The 18,975-nt window shown below is 35.8% G+C and overlaps 2 protein-coding genes across 6 annotated transcripts; both read right to left on the bottom strand.

Moving 5' to 3' along the window:
• Window positions 1-528: 528 nt before the first annotated feature.
• Window positions 529-8,616, bottom strand: LOC142539324 (dolichyl-diphosphooligosaccharide--protein glycosyltransferase subunit 2-like). Its single transcript, XM_075644723.1, has 19 exons — window positions 8,394-8,616; window positions 6,781-6,973; window positions 6,603-6,692; window positions 6,239-6,301; window positions 6,059-6,128; window positions 5,725-5,789; window positions 5,207-5,261; window positions 3,911-4,038; window positions 3,670-3,785; window positions 3,375-3,444; window positions 2,951-3,052; window positions 2,737-2,826; window positions 2,478-2,626; window positions 1,992-2,103; window positions 1,834-1,917; window positions 1,552-1,632; window positions 1,218-1,442; window positions 983-1,105; window positions 529-831 (listed from the first exon to the last, which is right to left on the bottom strand). The coding sequence occupies exons 1-19, from the start codon at window positions 8,534-8,536 to the stop codon at window positions 715-717; spliced, it is 2,076 nt and encodes a 691-aa protein (XP_075500838.1). The 5' UTR covers window positions 8,537-8,616; the 3' UTR covers window positions 529-714.
• A 689-nt stretch (window positions 8,617-9,305) lies between these two features.
• Window positions 9,306-17,491, bottom strand: LOC142539323 (protein CHROMATIN REMODELING 8). Of its 5 annotated transcripts, none has more exons than XR_012818864.1 (8): window positions 16,791-17,490; window positions 15,993-16,529; window positions 15,508-15,907; window positions 14,166-15,021; window positions 13,421-14,030; window positions 12,772-13,230; window positions 11,341-12,585; window positions 9,306-9,491 (listed from the first exon to the last, which is right to left on the bottom strand). XR_012818864.1 is itself a non-coding variant. In XM_075644722.1 (8 exons), exons 2-8 carry the CDS (start codon window positions 16,884-16,886, stop codon window positions 11,899-11,901), a joined length of 3,645 nt encoding a protein of 1,214 aa, XP_075500837.1. In that variant the 5' UTR covers window positions 16,887-16,914; window positions 17,291-17,491; the 3' UTR covers window positions 9,306-11,898. The 5 variants fall into 5 exon arrangements, 2 of the variants coding, with proteins under 2 accessions (XP_075500837.1, XP_075500836.1); XR_012818866.1 differs by having other exon boundaries at window positions 9,306-11,489; window positions 11,742-12,585; XR_012818865.1 differs by having other exon boundaries at window positions 11,742-12,585; window positions 16,791-17,489.
• Between the last annotated feature and the right edge of the window lie 1,484 nt (window positions 17,492-18,975).

Below are 18,975 nucleotides of genomic sequence, written 5' to 3'. Positions count from 1 at the left end.
TTTTTTTAAAAGAAACAATATATATTGATTCGCACAAAAATACAACACGTGACCCTTTTATCACCGTTGGATAACACCCAAGAGTAAGACCAAATAAATCTTGTGTCGTGTGTTGTATGCATGAATTTCTTTATCAGTCTGCCTCAATAATTTAAAAGACTTTTACCCTCGATTGTTATAAGCAAATATGCAAAATACATTATTTTCCTTGTGCCGTCATTTCATAAGAATGGTAGGAGTGCCATCAAAATCAAAGATGGGGAAAAGCGAGTTGCCCAATTAACAAGAAATGTTGACAAATTTAGCAAAGGGAGCTTCATTGATTGCTTTAGTTGAATGGACACGGAAGGAAGTTGATTGTCAATTGTCATGGCTTCTTTTGGTAATTTTTGCTCCGACCTGGGCTCCCTATTTTGGAGAAGAGGAGGATTCTGGATTATCTTTGAAGTTTGAATCTATGGAAACAAAATACGAGGATCCATTGCTTTAGAGAAAAAAATCAGAATGCGTCGATGAACACTTGAGCAGTGACAGTCTAATCAAATGTTCACTAATCCATATAAATTTGGAGAAGATTAAAAACTGTGATAAAAATAAGGTTATAATGATATAACTTAATTTCCATACCTACAAAAAAAACTTATATCAAATATCCGCCAAACGTTCTCTCAATTCGAAAAAAGATGGAACCTCAAAATTACTGCCGATCTATAATCAAGTAGATTTCAACTTCGCGGATGTGGATGCGAGATGGGAGAGAGTTTTGTGTCCCACGAGCATCAAGAATATCCCCAGTATTCCAAGTGCTTTTAGTGTTGTGAACAGATCCAACTGCAAAAAATTGTGAAGTTAAATATGCTAGTTATAATCCCCAAAAGAGTTGAAAGAAAGAAAAAATATGCTGGTGAACAAATAATTTTGTGTAAAATGCCTAAAGATGCGGCCAAATATACTTAAAAGAGGAAAAATAATAGAGGCAAACCTTGAACCAGAAGAACGCATAGAGTGATAGAACAGCTGCAATGCCCATATGGAAGAAAATGCCAAATGTTGCAGGAATACTTGACCTCGGGAAATTCTTCAGGTTGGTACGCAGGTAAAAGAGCTATGGAGATGTAAATGCAAGAAACATTAATCACAAAACATGAAGGGGACACAGAAAATAGTAAGAACTAAAAAATGCGAACTGGAAGTGGAAATATAAAATTCGAAGTTACCCCAGCCAAGAAACCCAAAAATGGCAAGATAACAAGACCCAAGAAAACAAGAGAAAGCTCTATAGGAGGACGCTTCTCTGGAGCCCTAAAAATGTGAGTTATTTCCGCCTTGGGCCCATATCTAGAGTATTGGTCAACAGATTGTGGAGGAGGGTGAGCTGCCTTTTCGGGTGCGTCTGGAAGATCTAATTCAATAAGTCCCAGAGGTTGGAAGAATGAGTTCTCCTGAAATAGATAAGAAAAGGAAATTAGCTCCACCATGGAATGGCATATGTAGGAACTATAGATGGGAGGGAATATCAGTGGTTCAAAACTTTCACTTCACGACATTTACCATGACAGAGTCACCAACTGTAAGTTGAATGTCATATTTTCCAGACAAATAATAAAACTTCTCAACCAGTCCCAAAAAATCCTAAAAAACAGAACAAGAAGATATGGATAAGTTAGCCATTTGTAGAAACGGTTAGATGTTTCATGTGCCAGCATTAATTCATGGATCTCAAAAATACGTTTGAAGCTTCCGTAAATTATTTCACTCTAAATTGCATCTAATTTTTTTTAAGCTGGCATATAAATAGTGTCGCAATACTAGAGAAGGTTAGGATGTGCTTACTAAAACAATCTCGAACTTTTTCCCGGAGTTGCTCACCACGAAGATATGCTCTACTCCACTGCCATGTCTTAGTGAGAGGAATGCCTGCTCAGAGAATAACAATCAAAACATAAAATACTAAACAAACAGTTTAAGGAACTACGTATTAGAGCACCAACCTGGTGAGGCTTGAAAGCATCTCCAGAAGGAGACGCCAAAGTAAAAGACAACCGCAGTTTCTGGAGATGGTTTGCATATAAAGAAACGGCACTCCCTCCAGATAAATCCAGCCTGAATCACAAAATATACAACAAACTGAGCTGCTCTTAATTGCTTCCATAATGAATATAAAAAAATTCCAAAATTTGTATGATTATCAAGACTTCGAAAACTATAAGCCAAGAACCATGACATAGAATATATATAAGATTGACCAAATACAAGAATGGTGGTGAAGGAAAAGAAGATAACTGCCAAGAAAAATCCTATGCGAGGGTTATGTATAATTAGAAAATAAGGAAAACATGGTACAACATTGACCAGGGGAAGAACGAAGTATGCAGAACAGAAGACAGAGAACCACGAGACAGGTAGTATATAGCAGAAGAAATAATCAGCAATATGAGAAAAGGATATAACAACATGAATGGTTTCAAAGGATGTACTTTGTGTGTGTTTCTACAGTTCCCAGATCACTGTCAAGTACCGCAATCTCTGCATTGTCGAATTGAACTACTCCTGTTAAATGTATAGGAACTTTCGTTCGCCCACCAGTTACATATGTTTTCTTATATTCTGGATCATCAAGTACAATCTACTAATTGAAAACAAAGAAAATCAGCACAAAACAGAAAAGAGGATCAACTTTAAAGGATACACAGAGAACATGAAGAGGATGAGCAATAGGGTAAAAAAGGTAAGTACCTCAAAAGAAAAAACATAGTTCCCGATATCGATATTTGTTGGCAATGTTTCCAACACATGCATTCCACTGTCAGGGTCAAACTTGAGTTTCTGCATCATGGGAATCCAAGTGCTTTGATTGTTCAGGTATATTGGTAAATTGGTGTGTGCAGTTTTTCAAATGTCCTCAAAACAATACTGTGACTGAATAAGTAATATCGAGTAAAAGTAGAACCTGGTTAATGACAGAAGCATCTTTTGAACCTGAAACAAAAATTTGCCTGAGATTGACCGTCAGTGGCGGAGCAGCAGATCCCAACACAGTGTTGACTCGCACCTACAAACATAAAGTAGCAGAGTAACAGACCAGACTTACATAGAACAAAAATTCAGAGATAGTATGAAGGCAATTTAAGTCGAAGATTTCAGCAAACATTTTACAAGTCTAAGTAACCTATTCTGTCGAGTAACAAACAATGGTCACATGATTGGAAGGTACAAAATTTTGATTTGAAGCATAAAACAAGTGCCAGATTTACATCAACAAATGAAGTAAAATAAACTCGCAAGGAGATATTTTATCAAACTGAATGAGAACCTCAACAAAAAAATTGATAAAAAAAAATCAAAAGAGCAGACGAGACATTAGAAATATGCACCTTAAGCTGGTCTGCTCTTGTTACCGAAAGCACAGTTGCAGGAAGTGATAAAATCAAAGGAACAGATCCCCTGAAGAAAAGAGATAGATTTAGGATGGTAAATGGCTACACTTTCGTGTTGATGTACAAGCAGTTTCCTATCAAAAATCAGGATTGCAGCTTGCAATTTTAAAATCAAACCGAGATCAAGAAAGAATTATTTTAGGGATATAGCACGATATAGGGGCATCATATGAGTTCATAAAAGAAATAATAAAGCACAATAGTCACTGCAAAGAGGCTGGAAATTACTTGCCTAATTTTTTCCAAACAAGCCAAGGCATCAATTTGGTGATACAATTCTTTGGCACTGCCAGGAACACCAATGCCAAGGAAAAATTTTGCCAAACCCAAAATTTTCTCCCCTGAAAGCTGCAATCATCACATCATTGATTTTAAATTGTTACTAACTCATTAATAACATAAAGAATGGTATTAATAACATAAAGAATGGTAGATAAAACATAGAATAGTATCATAGGTCCTAAACAACAGACATTTAAACTTTCGGAGGTGGCTTCAGCAAGAGCTGTAATCCCACGGACTACTGAAGAGGAGGCTGAAAGAGGGCCCTGCTCTCCACGTGCGCCAACAAGCTTTTCATCAAAGTAACAAGCCCCATCATCTAAATATAGTAAATTTACTCAAAAGTCAGTGACAGAAATAGCAAAATTGAATCACTGGCTGAGCATTCAGAAATAACCTGAGAAAAAGAGTCAGTTTGCCAATTGTTTTTGGTTTCTATAGACAAATTGGAATTGGAGGATGGGTTGTGGTTTCAGATGAGAGACAGATTGAAGACTCTATTTTAAATTTCTTTAGTAATCTTTACAAAAGATCTGAAGGGGAGGGGAGTTGGATCATTGAGGGAGTGGATTGGAGTCCTATTCAAGAGAGGAGTTGGGAAGACTGTTTTCGGAGGAGTTAAAAAAGTAGTGTTTGAGAGTGATGGATCGAAGGCTCCAGGGCCGGACGGTTTTATTATAGCTTTTTACCACGAATGTTGGGATACAGTCAGAGGAGAATTGATGAAAGTGTTCAACAAATTTTTTTAGGGAGGTGTTGTTAATGATATCACCAATGAAACATACATATGTCTAATCCCTAAGAAACAAGATGCAGTTATGGTTAAGGATTTTAGGCCTATTAGTTTGATAATGAGCCTGCATGAGATCATTGCTAAAGTCTTATAAAAAAGATTGAAGAAAGTTTTGAGTTCAACCATAGCAGAGAATCAATGTGCCTTCATTGAAGAGAGGCAAATTCTGGACTGTTGTCTTATCGCCAATGAAGTGGTGGAGGTGATGAGATATAAAAGAAAGAGAGTATTGCTGCCATTTAGTTTATACTGTTAAACAATGCTCACTGCTACATCGATCTCACATAACTAAAATGAAGCTTAGATCCAGAACTACTCCCAATACAAGCATAGGTATGTCATTTGGGCCAGAGATAGGAAAAGAATCTAAATACATTTCAACCATGAACCAGAATCAAACTCTTAGTTTTTAAGTAGAACAATTTGCCTCAGTCACACAATCTCATCGCCCCGTGGAGAGAAGAAGACGGCAATTCCAAAGTCAAATTTCAGCCAAAGCCATAATAAAGAACAGTGGTTTCTTCTTTGTCATCACAGTTGGTTCGAAAAATTTTGTTCAAACTTGTCATCAACGCATGCCAATGATCAGTTCAAATGCCAACGGTAAACAACAGATATTTTAAGGATATTTACCAGCAAATTTAAAAGTAATGCACGTAAAGAAACAGACATTAGACACCACAAAAACACATACCGTATCTTTCGATGCTATCAAACAGTTTCACTATGTCATTTTTTAAATTAGCAACCTGGAAAGAAAGTAGGCATAGATCAGGATACAGAAACAGCTGACATGCAACTTCAAAACATTTTGGATAGAGCAAACTATAAGATACAATGAATGAGAAAAGACTCACAACAAAGGGCATAGTGATAAATCATGATGGTTGCCTTAGCTCAAATACATGGTGTTTTAGGCAATGAAATAGTCCAAGGACACGGTTCGGATTTGATTGCATAAAATCGATAGAAAATTACAAGTTTGAGCCAGAAGCATTTAGATGAACATCAATAACATATCACCCAAATCTAGTGACGGGGAACAATCCAATGGGTTGAGTGAATTCTCAACAGGAAAAAAGAAAGCTTGATGAATTAAGAACCTTTGATATTAATTCATATCAATTACACAAGTAACTTTCACATTGCTTAAAATTTGTTGAAACAATATGTTTTAAGACAACAAATGAGACAGACAAACATAAGGCTCACCAGAGAACGATCAATCTCAGAAGATGCTAACGAAATAACTCCGGCCAGGGTTTCAAGTGCTATCCCTATGCAAGTAAACCACAATAGGCACACAAAGACATTGAGGAGATGGTAAACCAACAGAAAAGTAGACAGGATTCAAAGCTGTAAGCTCAAAAGGATGAAACCAGCTGGCAACAAAATTTTGATTAGCAAACAAAGAAAATTTATGGCCAAGAATGATCATAAAAACAAACTCTTTCTTCAAAAAAGAAAGAAAAGAAAGGAAAACCCAGTCAGATATTATGGTGCCCGTCTAGACCGATTCTGAAATTCCGTTATGGTAAGTAATTACCAGCAGCATCAGTGCTAGATTCAGGATTGTTGGAATTATATCTCCATCTTCCATCACTCTGGCTGAGATCCTGCCAAGAATCCAGTATCGCTTAGGCCTTCAGACAATATAACATATAGACACTTCTGTTATGAAAGCCATATTAAATTGAATAGTGATCTGCACAAATCCACTATTCACCTTCAAAGAGCGAAAAATTTTATCAGCGTCTCTAAGATGAACGTCACTGTTGGAAGTTTGATCCTGCATATCAATTGAAAACATGATAAAACTCAGTCAGAGCAGATCAGTGATACAATGAAACATAAAGAATCGTAGAAAAGATTGACAGAAAAAAACAAATTACTCTCTATCATTCCCCGGAGAAGCACATCCGATTAGTTAAAGTGAAATTGACAATTGTGAAGATATTATAATAATAGGTTTACAGTGCAACCATGTTTTTTGCTTTTTTTCTCCTTAATCAATTTTCAATAAAAGTTGTAAAATAATTGTAATAAAGAATGCTTAAACTTTTCGCAAACTTATGAAGGGTATCCATTACCTTTACAAGCACTAAACTTCCTATGGAGTGGTAGAAATCGAGTAGCGATTTGGCATCATTTAAATTATGGTCAAATCTAGATGCAATTTCCTGCAAAAATAGTAGACCCGAATGTGAGACACTAGATGACTACAAAATTTGAATAGAAACGAAACGATAGGAACAAGATTTACAGTACCGCGAACATCTCGTCATTGAGCTCACATTTCAGTATGCCATTAACTCTTAAGGCATTGAACAGATCCTCTGAAGCTGAAGAAGTTGAACGAAGGGTTACAGCTACAGAAGCACAAGCAGAAGCCCTTACATCAGGCTTCTTTTCAATTCCAAAAACCTCCAATGTTCTCAATGCCTCATACATCACTTCCAGGCTAACAAATGGGTAAGCGAGATTAGCATCTATAAAACAGCAATTCATGACTACCCTTACAAAAGAAACTTAAAAACTTTTGAAAATTAGTAATAATGTCAAGAAAAATGATAAAACACTACAAGCAATTAAAATTATAGATGTGCTTAGGCGAAATCAAAGGAGGAAGAGGTGTATACCATAGTTGCAATATCGGTATCGGAACGGTTGTTCCATAACCTGAACATCAATGACCGATTCACATTTCCAGTTTGGAAATGAATAACATCGGTATCGGAACGGCCGTTCCATAACCGGAACATCAATGGCTAATTCACATTTCCAATTTGGAAATGAAGGTGTTCTGGAGCGCCTATAATCACCATGATGACAGTGAAACAGCCGTTTTTTCAAGAACGGCTCCGATTTTGTCTATAATCATAGAGGAACGGCTGATTTATCCCATTTTCCTAATTTAGCCCCGACTTTTCCGCCATGTCTCTTGGGTGTTGAAGAAAGAGGTGTGTGGGAAAGAGAATGCATGCATGAGAGAGATGGAGCCAACTTTTTTTCTTTTGTTTTTTTTTTATTTTTTTAACAATTTAATGTTAATAATTTTGAAATATGGTATTTATTTAGAACATAATCAGTGATCAATTAATTACTTCAGAAATATAAAATTTGATTTTTTATTTTTAACAAATGATTAAAATCATTATATTTTATTTTTATAAATATTTAATTCTATATCATGTCGATTTTTTTAGTTCATATTTCATAATTATAATATTGGAGAAATGTATCTTACAAAGCTTTTCTCAACTAAATTTTCTTTAAAAAAACATTGATTTATTAAAATTTATATTGAATGTTTAATAGAACGTGATTGCGTGAGTAAACTGGTTTTAATATTTTAAGATGATAATATATTATGTGTTTTGGAAGATTTAATATATTGATGTATTAATCTTTAATGATCCATATGCTTTATATTTATTATATTCATGTAAAATGTGTATGTTTTCAGAGTTCTACTAATTTTCTAATATTTTAAATTTTAAGAAAATCCACTCAGCCACATTCTCGTTAAATGATATTGGAACTGAAACGGTACTCTCCCCGACTAGATCCACGACGGACAACCATGATGTATACCTATAAACTCGGGTTCTAAAAGGTGAGATGAGTTTTACAATTAAGAAAAGTTGTAGAAATTTGATTTCTTTTCAACTTGATAGCTGAAATTTTCCTCCTCTACCCCGCGTAAAACCCTATATCAGCTCATCGGAAACCAAAATAAAAATTCAAACGGCCCCAGTTTTTGTTCAGATCACGAAAAACTAATCCCGCGAATGCTCAAGAAAACATATGCAATTGCAAACGCTCATACAAAATTACCATACGCCCTAGAAAAATTAGCAATATAAAAAATTAGAATCTACCTTCCAAAAGATCCGTCGGATGGGTAAAACAGCTCCGATGCAGCAGATCGATGGGAATCGGACACCGGATTAAAGACTGCCGATTCACACATCGAAAGTAATAGCAACGATGCTAAAACCAGAAACCCTAATTTCCCTGCCATTTTAGGACCAAATTTTGTTTCTGGCGGAGAGATTTTTCGAGCCTGTGCTCAGTGACTGAAGTCCAAGGAGAGAGAGTGGAGGTTTATGGGATTTATCGTCAACGGAGATTTATGCGAATTTCCAAATTTGACACTGTCAACAGCAGGTCGATTGACCAACCGGCCCATGTCTTATTGGGCTAGGAAAACAATATTTAACAGGTATTCTAGATATCCTATATTGGGCTACAACTGGGTTGGCCCAGAATGATAAATACTAGAAGTATACAGAAATTTGGCTAAAATATTATTAATTAAATTTTAAATTAATTTCTTTTTTGATCAAATTTAGTTTTAGATATAATTATGTCAGTGAATGTAAACATGATTATATATATCCACACACTAGTGAATTATGCATTCACGTTGTGTGTGTAAAATAATTATCATAATTCACATAAGCACAAAAACTAACGTGAACGATCTCACCGAACAATTTTAGGAGACAAATCTCCTATTTGGATCACCAACGAATACCAATAACATCTCGTTGAACAACCATACACTATACACCACTCTGAGTTGGTATTGATCAATGTGACTAATATTGTTGCCCAAAAATTATATGTGTTTTTTTATTTATATATTAATATACATATATCAAATAATTTAAAACTCTAATCTTTTCTAGAATTAAAGTCGAATATTAGATAAATCAAATATATATAATCAGCCAAATGTTTCATCTTTCGTATTAAACGGTCACAGTATAATCCTACAACAATAAACATAGTAATTTTATGGCATTGTATAAGAATGACTCAATCTAATCCATCCATACATTAGCCATATCCAAAAAATTACACAAAAACAATTAATTTCGTGATTTGTCCAATGCTGGAGATCTTCTAGCAAATAAACAACCATATCTTTGTTCCTCATCTGCAAGGGTGAGTATTGCCATGCAACTAAATATCTACAAGGAAAAACAGACACAAATATATCAGTACGGATCCATATCATTGAGGATGAAAATTTCATCACAAAACGGATACCAGGCAAGAAAATGACCAAACCATCTCTAAAGCAACCAATTGCCTTCACTCGAAAGCAAGCTAAAATAGTGTGACCACACTCAGGCTTATTTTGGATGTTGGCAAAGAAAAGAAAGGAAGGGAGAAGGGAGAAGGGAGAAGGGAGATTTTTAGGTTTCCTTCCATTTCTTCCCACAATTGGAAGGAAATTTTTGTTCTAAATCTCTAACAAATTTTCCTTCCATTCCTTCCACTAAAATCTCCCAAACAACCAAATTTTTTTAGATCCCCTTTCCTTTCCCCTTCTTTGCCTTCCAAATCACAACTCCCAACAAAGCTTTGATCCAGATCACCAGATGTTCCAAAAACCAATTAGACACACTCAATTTTCAAACCAAATATTTCCATCAATATTCAGTAAATCTTCAACTTCAACAGCACCAATGAATAAAAGACACCCCACGCATACAAGGCAACTATAAACATACAGACACACATTCATGACATTTACAAGCTCATATCTTATGTTCTGAGAAAATGACAGCATATCGATGACAAGCCCTAAAACTTGAATTATTCTAGTTGAGAATCAGTTATATAAATTAGAGTGTAAATATCATCAGCCAAATAAATATTGTGTATCATTAACAGAATGATATCACAAAATAAAAAGATTAACCCACTAGTGAGTAAAATAAATTAAGGCGCAAAAATATCATCAGCCCAATAAATATCGTGTATCATTACCAGAATGCTTTGTATAACAAAATAAAAAGATTAATCCACTAATGATCGACGTTCTAGGGGTAAATACAACGGTAAATGCAGAACGCTCAAATTTTCTAACAAGTCAACGAATGAACGATACTCATTGCCTGAATGAAAACCAGTGTTGTAAATGGCGGGAGGCGGGGTTGTCAGTGACAGCCTACTGCCTAGGAAGTTTAATTTTTTCTATCAAGTCAACAAATGAACTATATTCGAAAACCAAACTTCCTACAGCATAGTAAAAATCAAGAGATTTGGCATCATTTACACTATTATCTTCAACTCTAGGTGCTATTTCATGCAGAAATTGCAAAAATGACCTAGTTTTGGACAGTACAAGATTAAAAAAATAATAAATAATTGACAGGAACAAGATTTATAATACCAGCAAATGCCTCATCATCGAACTCACACTCCACTGTGTCATCAAGTTATGGCATTGAATATATATTGTGAAAGTGAAGCAAGTGTCAGCTAAAGATGCATGAGCGGAAGTCCTTGCATACCATTCGGCTTCTTTTAAATTCCAGAAACATTCGATATTCTTAATGCTTCATACTTCTCTTCCGGACTTACGAAAGGACAAGTAAAGTGAGTTGTGCAACAATCTAAAAACTTGACTTCAGGTTAAGCTTCTCAACATAAGTTGAAAATTATAGGACAATAGTAATAGAATCATGTAATGGTAAAAGAAGGGAAAATTGCAAACAATTAAAATAAAATGAACTGACCGTAGATATCAAGCATGATGCATAAATGAAAACCATCTATCCGCCTCCCTATACTCTGTTTTTCTATGTTCATATAATTTCGTTTAAAAAAACCATCTAGCTATAAAAACATCACCTCCAGCATTTATTCCAAAGATTAGAAGTCTGAATCACATTCCACTATGCTGAACTGCTGAAGTAAGTATTAACTACCAGGGAAATACCCCTTTTTCTTCACAATAAGTAATAATAATTATTAATTTCTCAATATATTTAAAGATAGTATTTTTCAATGATATGAAATTATTTCAACCTTTGGGGTGAACTTGGTATTCACATCAATCAGATTCCTTCTCCGGTAATCGAACTGTAACCGGTCTTTCGATATCATTCCAGGCACAATAAAAATATAGATGCCTTGAGGCTTAATCAGAGGGAGATGATACCCGTGAAATTTGGGTCCTATAAGGTGAGATGAATTTTACACATAACAAAAGTAGTAGAAATTTGAGCATTTTCCATTGGAAAGGTGAAACATTCCTATAAGAACCCTACTAAAACCACGTCTCAACTCATGGGAAACCAAGATAAACATTCACCCAGTCCAATCTTGTTGAGCCACGAAAAAAGAAAAAGAAATAGACAAAAAATAATCCCTTAAATGGTCATACTCTCTAGAAAAAAATAGTGCTTAATAAAGGGTTAAAAGTCCACCTTCCAAAAGATAAATCATGGGGGGACAATATCTCCAATGCAGCAGATTGATGGGAATCGGATACTGGATTGGAGTTCACAAATTTTTTATTTTCGAGTACATCTACATTTCATGCACCAGCAAAAACAAGAAACAATAGACCAATTTCCCAAAATGTCATTGATCTTGGTACTCTGGCTTCAGAACCCAATTAGATCCATTAGGGTTTTTCTCCAAAATAGCTATTTCCTTTAAAAGATTCTTGAACAGGGGCAGATCTTTAGAAGGTATCCTGAGTTTGAATTGATCCACAATGCTGGCTGAATCTATCCTCCCACCTTTTTGCTGAATAAAGGTACATATTTGACGTATCAAAACTTCTGGCTGTACAATCAAGCTGTCTGATGATCTAGAAGTCCCGTTACTTGAAGATTGTTCTCTTCGCGTTGTCGATGAAGCCAACCTAATTTGATGTTCGATTCCGTCATTGATGGCTTGTTCTCGGTTTCCTTTAATCTTCTCTAACAACTCTACCGACGACAATGCTTTTCCAGACAATGCTCCAGCAACAAATCCATTTAGCCTGCTTGATTCTGTATTAGAGGCTTCTTCTTCTGTCGCCTTTGAGGCACTCACTAATCGGGAATTAACAGTGGAGCCAAATTTTCCTTTCGAAGACAATGGAGCGCCAGCTGAACCTGATTTGCCGGTCCAAGTTGGAACAGTTATACTATCCAGGCTTCGTAGTATTCTGGACTGGCGTAGAGCTTCTGAGGCTCTTCGTGCAACTTGAGCAGCATGTGCCTCGAGTTTTATCTTCTCTTCGTCGTGGGCATTCATTATCGCGTCATGGTTGACGGCACTCTGGAAAATAAAAGAAGTAAAGAAAATACTCAAGCATCTATGCAACAATGGATTGATTGATTTCATATTATACATTTTATAAGGGCAAAACTGGAGGACAACAATAAGGGCAAGATGTCCCAATAAACCTTCAACAACTCATAAATATATCAGCATAATACATGAAACAAGTAAGTGGGAACTTACGTGAATACCATGAGCATCAAAGAGGCTCATCAAAATACTCGTTTCATCATCTGTCTTCCTACGGTTGTGATCATCACTCCCTTCTCCCATTTCATTGCTCACTGAATTGTGTCCTCTGTCAATTGGCGAACCATCAGTATTTGATTTTGGTTCTATGAGCTTGGATTTGTTGAGCTTTTGGTTCTCAGCCCCAATGGCATTTATTTCTTCCGCTAACTGACTGAAAATGGTGGAAGTTTCAGTGGAATCACGCTCTTCATCATCATTCAATGTGAAAAGATCCTTCATATCGCGAGACTTGAAGAATCTTCGCTGCTGAGGATTCTGTAATATCTTATTGGTCAGGAAATGTTTGTAGATCTGCCGGTGATACACCTTCTCTTCAATCGTTCCACGGGTAATTAGTCTATAAACTGTTACATCCTTCTTTTGACCAATACGCCAAGCGCGCTCCCGAGCCTGACTTAAACCATAATTATGATTAACAATATAGTTGGTTGCATGTACTTGAACCAAAAAAATAACTTCGAGATAAGCTCCAAGATATCAGTTTCAAAATATGCATAAAAGTGACTTCCTTTCCAACCAATATCTATGTTGATTTATAAAATAAATAAAAATTAAATTGAGAACCTGCCAAGAAGCAGACCTGCATATCAGTTGATGGATTCCAGTCAGGGTCAAAAATAATCACCCTGTTGGCACCAGTTAAATTTGTTCCTAGACCACCAACCTTGGTTGTCAAGATAAAAATGAAAACATCGTCCGAATTGTTAAACTCGTCAATCAAAGCCATTCTTTGTTGTACAGGAGTAAGACCATCCATTCTCCTGTAATTAAAGCCATCAGCCATCAAAAAATTCTCAAGAATATCAAGTATCTGTTGAGTTTGTGCAAAAAGAAGAACACGGTGTCCCTGCTCCTTCCACAGTTTAAGCACTTGAGCAACGACTTTCATTTTTGCACTGCGCTTGGGATTCCCATAATCTGGATTCGTGTGACAATGTTCTCTCTCAAGAAGGTCGGGATGGTTGCAAATTTTACGCATCACATCAATTCCGTATAGAGAGTTTCTGCTTCCGTCAAAAATTTCCTCAACTTCAGAACTAGCAAGAAATGCACGGTATATAGATCGCTGCTCTGGAGTAAGGCTGCAGAAGAGGACATGCTCGGTCTTCTTTGGAAGCTGAGCATCTACATCAGCCTTCATTCGTCGGAGGAGGTAAGGCATGACCAGATCACGTAGGACGACAGCACATCTGCATGAACAAGATTTAGCCAAGAAAATAAAAGGCAAAACATAGTATATATTTAAAAATTATACAGAGAGCCAACCAACTCTGTCATGCTACCACCAAATCATAGACAAAGATCTCCCAACACAGTAATTGCACCTGTAAGCAGTGGATACTTGTAAAGGAGTTGCATTAGCATATCCACCTACAGATATTGGAACTGCGAATTCAGCCTCAAACACAGGCAGGACACCCAGCTTTCCAGGGAAGACAAAATCAAACAATGACCACAATTCAGACAGTTTGTTCTGAATTGGTGCACCTGTCATTATTATACGATGAACAGTCTGCAATTGTTTGCAAACAAGAGTTACTTCTGCATTTGGATTCCGAATCCGATGTCCTTCATCGAGAACTGCATATCCCCATTCAATATCAAGCAACTTGTCACCTAGAAGACGAAGTTGCTCATAAGTGGTTATCAGTAAGCCAGATTCTGATCTCAAGACACGATTTATCAAAGAATCCCATTTTTTGGTACTTTTTGAATATGCTTTTTCTTTCCTCTCAATGTCCTGCGAAACTTCACTGTCATAATCACTATCATACGATTTGATTGGCTTTTTAATACTAGACTTTTCCTTAGCTGAATCATGCAACAACTCAACGTGAAAGCCTGGATACCATCTCCTAGCCTCTCTCTTCCATTGCTGCAAGAGTGTGACTGGACAGATAACAATGCTTGGTTTGTATAAGCCACTGAAATGCAACGATCCCAGAAAAGATAAAACCTGTACAGTTTTGCCAAGACCCATCTCATCCCCGATAATGCCACCGACTTTTTGACAGTGAAGTTCCCATAACCATTGTACACCAATCTTCTGATAGTCGAATAGTTCACTAAAAATTGTTTCTGGGATCTTTAAGCCCCCCTCAAGTGTCACAAATGAAGGCTCTTCATCATCCACTTCTTCATTAACAAATTTAGGTTCTTCATTGCTTGAGATCTTAGTATCTTCATAATATACAAAAGTTGGTTCTCAGAAAGCCAGTAAGTCATAGAAAAACGATACGACATAAAAATTAGACGTGAGCATTGCCGGGAAAAAAAATTCATTAGGCATTGACAATAGGTAAACCTATGATGACAAACAGACGCAAACTTCTCAAAGATAAAAAAGAAAAATCTCATTGATTTTGTTTTCTCGATTTGGGATAGTCATCTAATTGATTGATAAGCCTTGCATTTCAGAACGAAACACCAGAACCTGCTTCGGACAAAAATATGTGACACTATAGGCAAGTCTGCCAACTACTTTCCCAATAACATATAAGCAATGCCTAGAAAAGGTAGAAAGACGAAGGCTGCATTTTTACAAACGGTTTCCGCAGAGAGAAGTCTTTTAAACAAACGAAAATAGGACACAACGAAACACTTCATAGTGATTCAAAAAAAACAGCAGATAACATGTTCTTAGAATCTTGGAAATTGGAATACCACCTTCTTGTAAGATTTTGTCATCACGAGAAGTCATCTTCTTCCATTTCTTCCCTGGTTGAGGCCTTCTCTTCTTTTTTGTGTCCTTATCATTTTTAGTTCCAATCTCTAAAGGCCGAGGGACCTTCAAGGGCTTTCTCAGTCTTTGAAAAGGATGGCTTGGCGCATCAAGTGTTGGTAGCATTTCAGGATCAAGTAAAATTGATGTGGGGCGAGCGTGCGCAGCCTCTGACATTGACCGAACTGCTCTAGCTATGCTGGATGAAGCAAGAACATTATTTTCTTCCATATTCTCATTTGCTGTCTGTCTGTTGGATGACCCTGGCTCTTGGATGCGACGTTCATATCCTTTGAGCTTGTGAAAAGGTGTCAAAAGTCCCTTACGAATTGACTCGTCTCTTTCCTAGAACAAGCACAATTGGACCAATTTATCAACAAACATTTAGTGATTTTCTTGAAATGTGTTATGAATAAACAAAATCACTCACAGTTTCCACAAATCCAGAAGTCGCTGTGGTCAAGACAGTTTCAAAATCATCATCTTCAACGAAGGAAACAGATTCAAGTCTTTTGTTCTTATCCTTACTTGTTTCGACAACTTCTTTCAACAGTTGCTTTGATTTAGAATCATCCTTGACGAGATCTCTTATCAGCTTGGAGTGCAGGTTATCCTTTGAAAAAACTGAAACATCGTTCTGAAGCTGAGCCCTAGTTTTTATCAAGCTTTCTAGTCGGTCAGCAGCAAGAGCATGCTGCAGCGTCAAACTATCTGGGGATGCCTGGTATACTTCATCAGACTCTAAGTTCCTATGCTTTTTTCTAATATCCCCATCAAAAGATGGATCCTCCTTTCTTTTAGAATTCTTAAACTGCTCCACAGCAGATGTGACGGCACCTATTTCAAGTTCAACAGCTCTCAGTTTTTTGAGATTAGCAGAAAATCCTTTGTCATTCTTTGATCCAACATGAGCTTCCACCTCTCTATTCCCTCCAGCTTCATTACCATCTGCCACGTCTTTTCTTGCCTGTTGATGAAAAGAAATCCACTGTTTAGCAAGAATACAACTAAGACATGTTCAAACTATGCGCAATAGTTCAAGTTACAGATTTATCAGCTGGACTCGTAAGCCCAACTCTCTAGCAACAATTCCTAGTCAACAATCAAAACACAAGAGGAGACTTGACAGAAAACGAAATTACAGAATAACATCTAGTTCTGATTAGCAGACAGCCAAATACATGTAATGCATTTTGACGAGAAAGCTAAAGTTGTTCGGAGGTATAACCTTTTCCAAAATGGCCCGTTCAATGTCTTCAGGATTTGCGGATGTAACACCTAAAGTGCTCAGCAAGACCCTATCTTCTTGTTCTTCTGCTTCCATGGAACTAACTCCTGCACCAAATTGTCCGCTGCCCAGACAATATTATTCTTCTGTTAGTAACCACAATGACTATATACCTTGTTCACGTCAGCATTCATCAAATTCATGTATTCAAACATTTCGACTTCTATATATTATACAATTTATATTTCAACAAACACAGTGCAAACTGCTGCCTCCGAAGATTATAAATAAATGCTATAAAATTCGAACCTTTTTCCTAATACCAACTCTTAATTTTTTTCTAAATGAACCATAATATAATTCCCTAAACAACGGACAAGTAAAGCAAACTTTTCAAAGCGTTTTCTCCTCAAATCACACAGTAGAGATACAAATACTTAATTCAGCGATTCGCCGCAATATACATTATGCCACGTTCTCATGCGAATACAGATGTATACGTGATTTAGGGATTCTGATTTCACAAAGGTTCAGCCCACAGCACCGCGAGTAATCGAACTCCGATTCACTGACGATGCATCGAATCCCACCCCAAGTTTTGGGCAAAATGCTCCGTTTTTCGGGCGATTGATTGATGACTTGTGCGAGGGATCGAATTTTCGGGAGGGCTTAGAGCCTGAGATAGTTTGCCAACTGTGATTATATTGTATCAATTTGCACACGTGGCAATATCCAGTTGCTTGGCAAGTACGATTTTCAGAATTAATTTTCTATAATATATTTTTATTATATTTTAATAAATTATATTAGATTTTGCTTTAAATGAGTTGACAAATAATGGAGATAACGGTGGTGTCCGTAATAAATTGTGGTAAATAATTATTTTAATTATTTTTGAAAGTTAAAAAATATAAATAGTTATTGCTTTGACGTTGTATGATTTAGAAATACACTAGTGAGTTTTTTTAATGATATTTTCGCCCTTCTCAAATTTATGGGCATGAGCCTAATTCATTATATATTAAATTTAATTTTGGTGAAAACAAATGTCCCGCAGCCATTCGGTTAATTGAGCCGAAATACGCATGTATAATTCTTTTATTCAACCCAACTCGTTATCGTTTTTCATTTCATTAACCATTTGGCTCGCAACTAATTTTAGAAAATTGTGCCATTAGCTCAATTTTGCAAATGATCTCATAATTAAGTTGTTCTTTAAAAACCATTTATTTCAAATTTCTTAATATTTAACAATTTCTCGTTCACCTGACCTCTTCAACACTCATATATAGTTGTCGCCTGCCAATCACTCTGATTGACATGTTATCCTTTTTCGCAACCAAGCCCTCGCGTGCACTCATCACTATTCCCGACCATCGCAGTTCCTTGACACAACGCCGAACCCAATCTTCTTCTTGTTTTCGCATCTAAACTACTCTTGTCCTCAACCAATTCATGCTGCCTCGAGCCACTCCTTCTGGATGCGCTCCTACTCAAATCTTATCACTTACCACACTAAAAGCTAGTACAACCTCTTATTTGTTTGTCATGATGTCTTTATGATGTCTGTCAATATGCTTAAATGAAATCCATAAACATTTGGCAGCATCCAAACATGTACAGACAATTTTTTTCCTTTTACCAAAAATAGTAATTTCCCATCAAAATGTCATTTCTAGAAAAAGAAAGATTTATCATAAACATTGACATATGTGCGCTGCAAATAATGATCACTTCAATTATTGTTTGCATTGATTATATTAATTTATTTAATTCAAATTTGAATTTAATTAATTTTTATATTAATTCAAATGTAATTTATGTATTATATGTTTTTTTTTTGTTTTTTTACTTAAATTAAAACTAAACTCTATTGAACACATAAAATATATTAAAAAGTTTGCAATGATTATATCAATCAGTTTAATTAAAAGTATAAATAAATCTAAAATACAAATGATTGCAATGTTCAGTATCATTCATGAGGTAAATCATTCAAAAATAAATTTTGCTATTTTAAGTAATTTTATGTCCAAATTACTTACTAAAAAAGAAATACTACATTTATTAGTTTATTTAATTTTTCTAAAAATAAAATTAGTTGAGTGATAAAAGTTATCACTACAACAATATTTTCCAATGAACATTAATTTATCATTTAATAATCATAAATTTTTTTTATCCC

The sequence above is a fragment of the Primulina tabacum genome, chromosome 3 (genome assembly GCF_025594145.1).
Source record: "Primulina tabacum isolate GXHZ01 chromosome 3, ASM2559414v2, whole genome shotgun sequence".
NCBI lineage: Eukaryota > Viridiplantae > Streptophyta > Magnoliopsida > Lamiales > Gesneriaceae > Primulina > Primulina tabacum.
Note: the sequence above shows the minus strand (reverse complement) of the source record. Positions and strands in the feature narration are given on the sequence as shown.

What these genes read in the sequence shown, in the direction of transcription:
- LOC142539323 (XM_075644722.1), bottom strand. Translation starts at nt 16,886, where the DNA reads ATGGAAGCAGAAGAACAAGAAGATAGGGTCTTGCTGAGCACTTTAGGT. An exon ending in CAAGTATCCACTGCTTACAG is followed by an intron (nt 14,031 to 14,165) that starts GTGCAATTACTG and finishes TTGTTCATGCAG; the next exon opens with ATGTGCTGTCGTCCTACGTG. An exon ending in TTGATGCTCATGGTATTCAC is followed by an intron (nt 12,586 to 12,771) that starts GTAAGTTCCCAC and finishes TTTATTTTCCAG; the next exon opens with AGTGCCGTCAACCATGACGC.
- LOC142539324 (XM_075644723.1), bottom strand. Translation starts at nt 8,536, where the DNA reads ATGGCAGGGAAATTAGGGTTTCTGGTTTTAGCATCGTTGCTATTACTT. An exon ending in GAAGTTTAGTGCTTGTAAAG is followed by an intron (nt 6,302 to 6,602) that starts GTAATGGATACC and finishes ATTGATATGCAG; the next exon opens with GATCAAACTTCCAACAGTGA. An exon ending in AAAAGTTCGAGATTGTTTTA is followed by an intron (nt 1,633 to 1,833) that starts GTAAGCACATCC and finishes TCTGTTTTTTAG; the next exon opens with GATTTTTTGGGACTGGTTGA.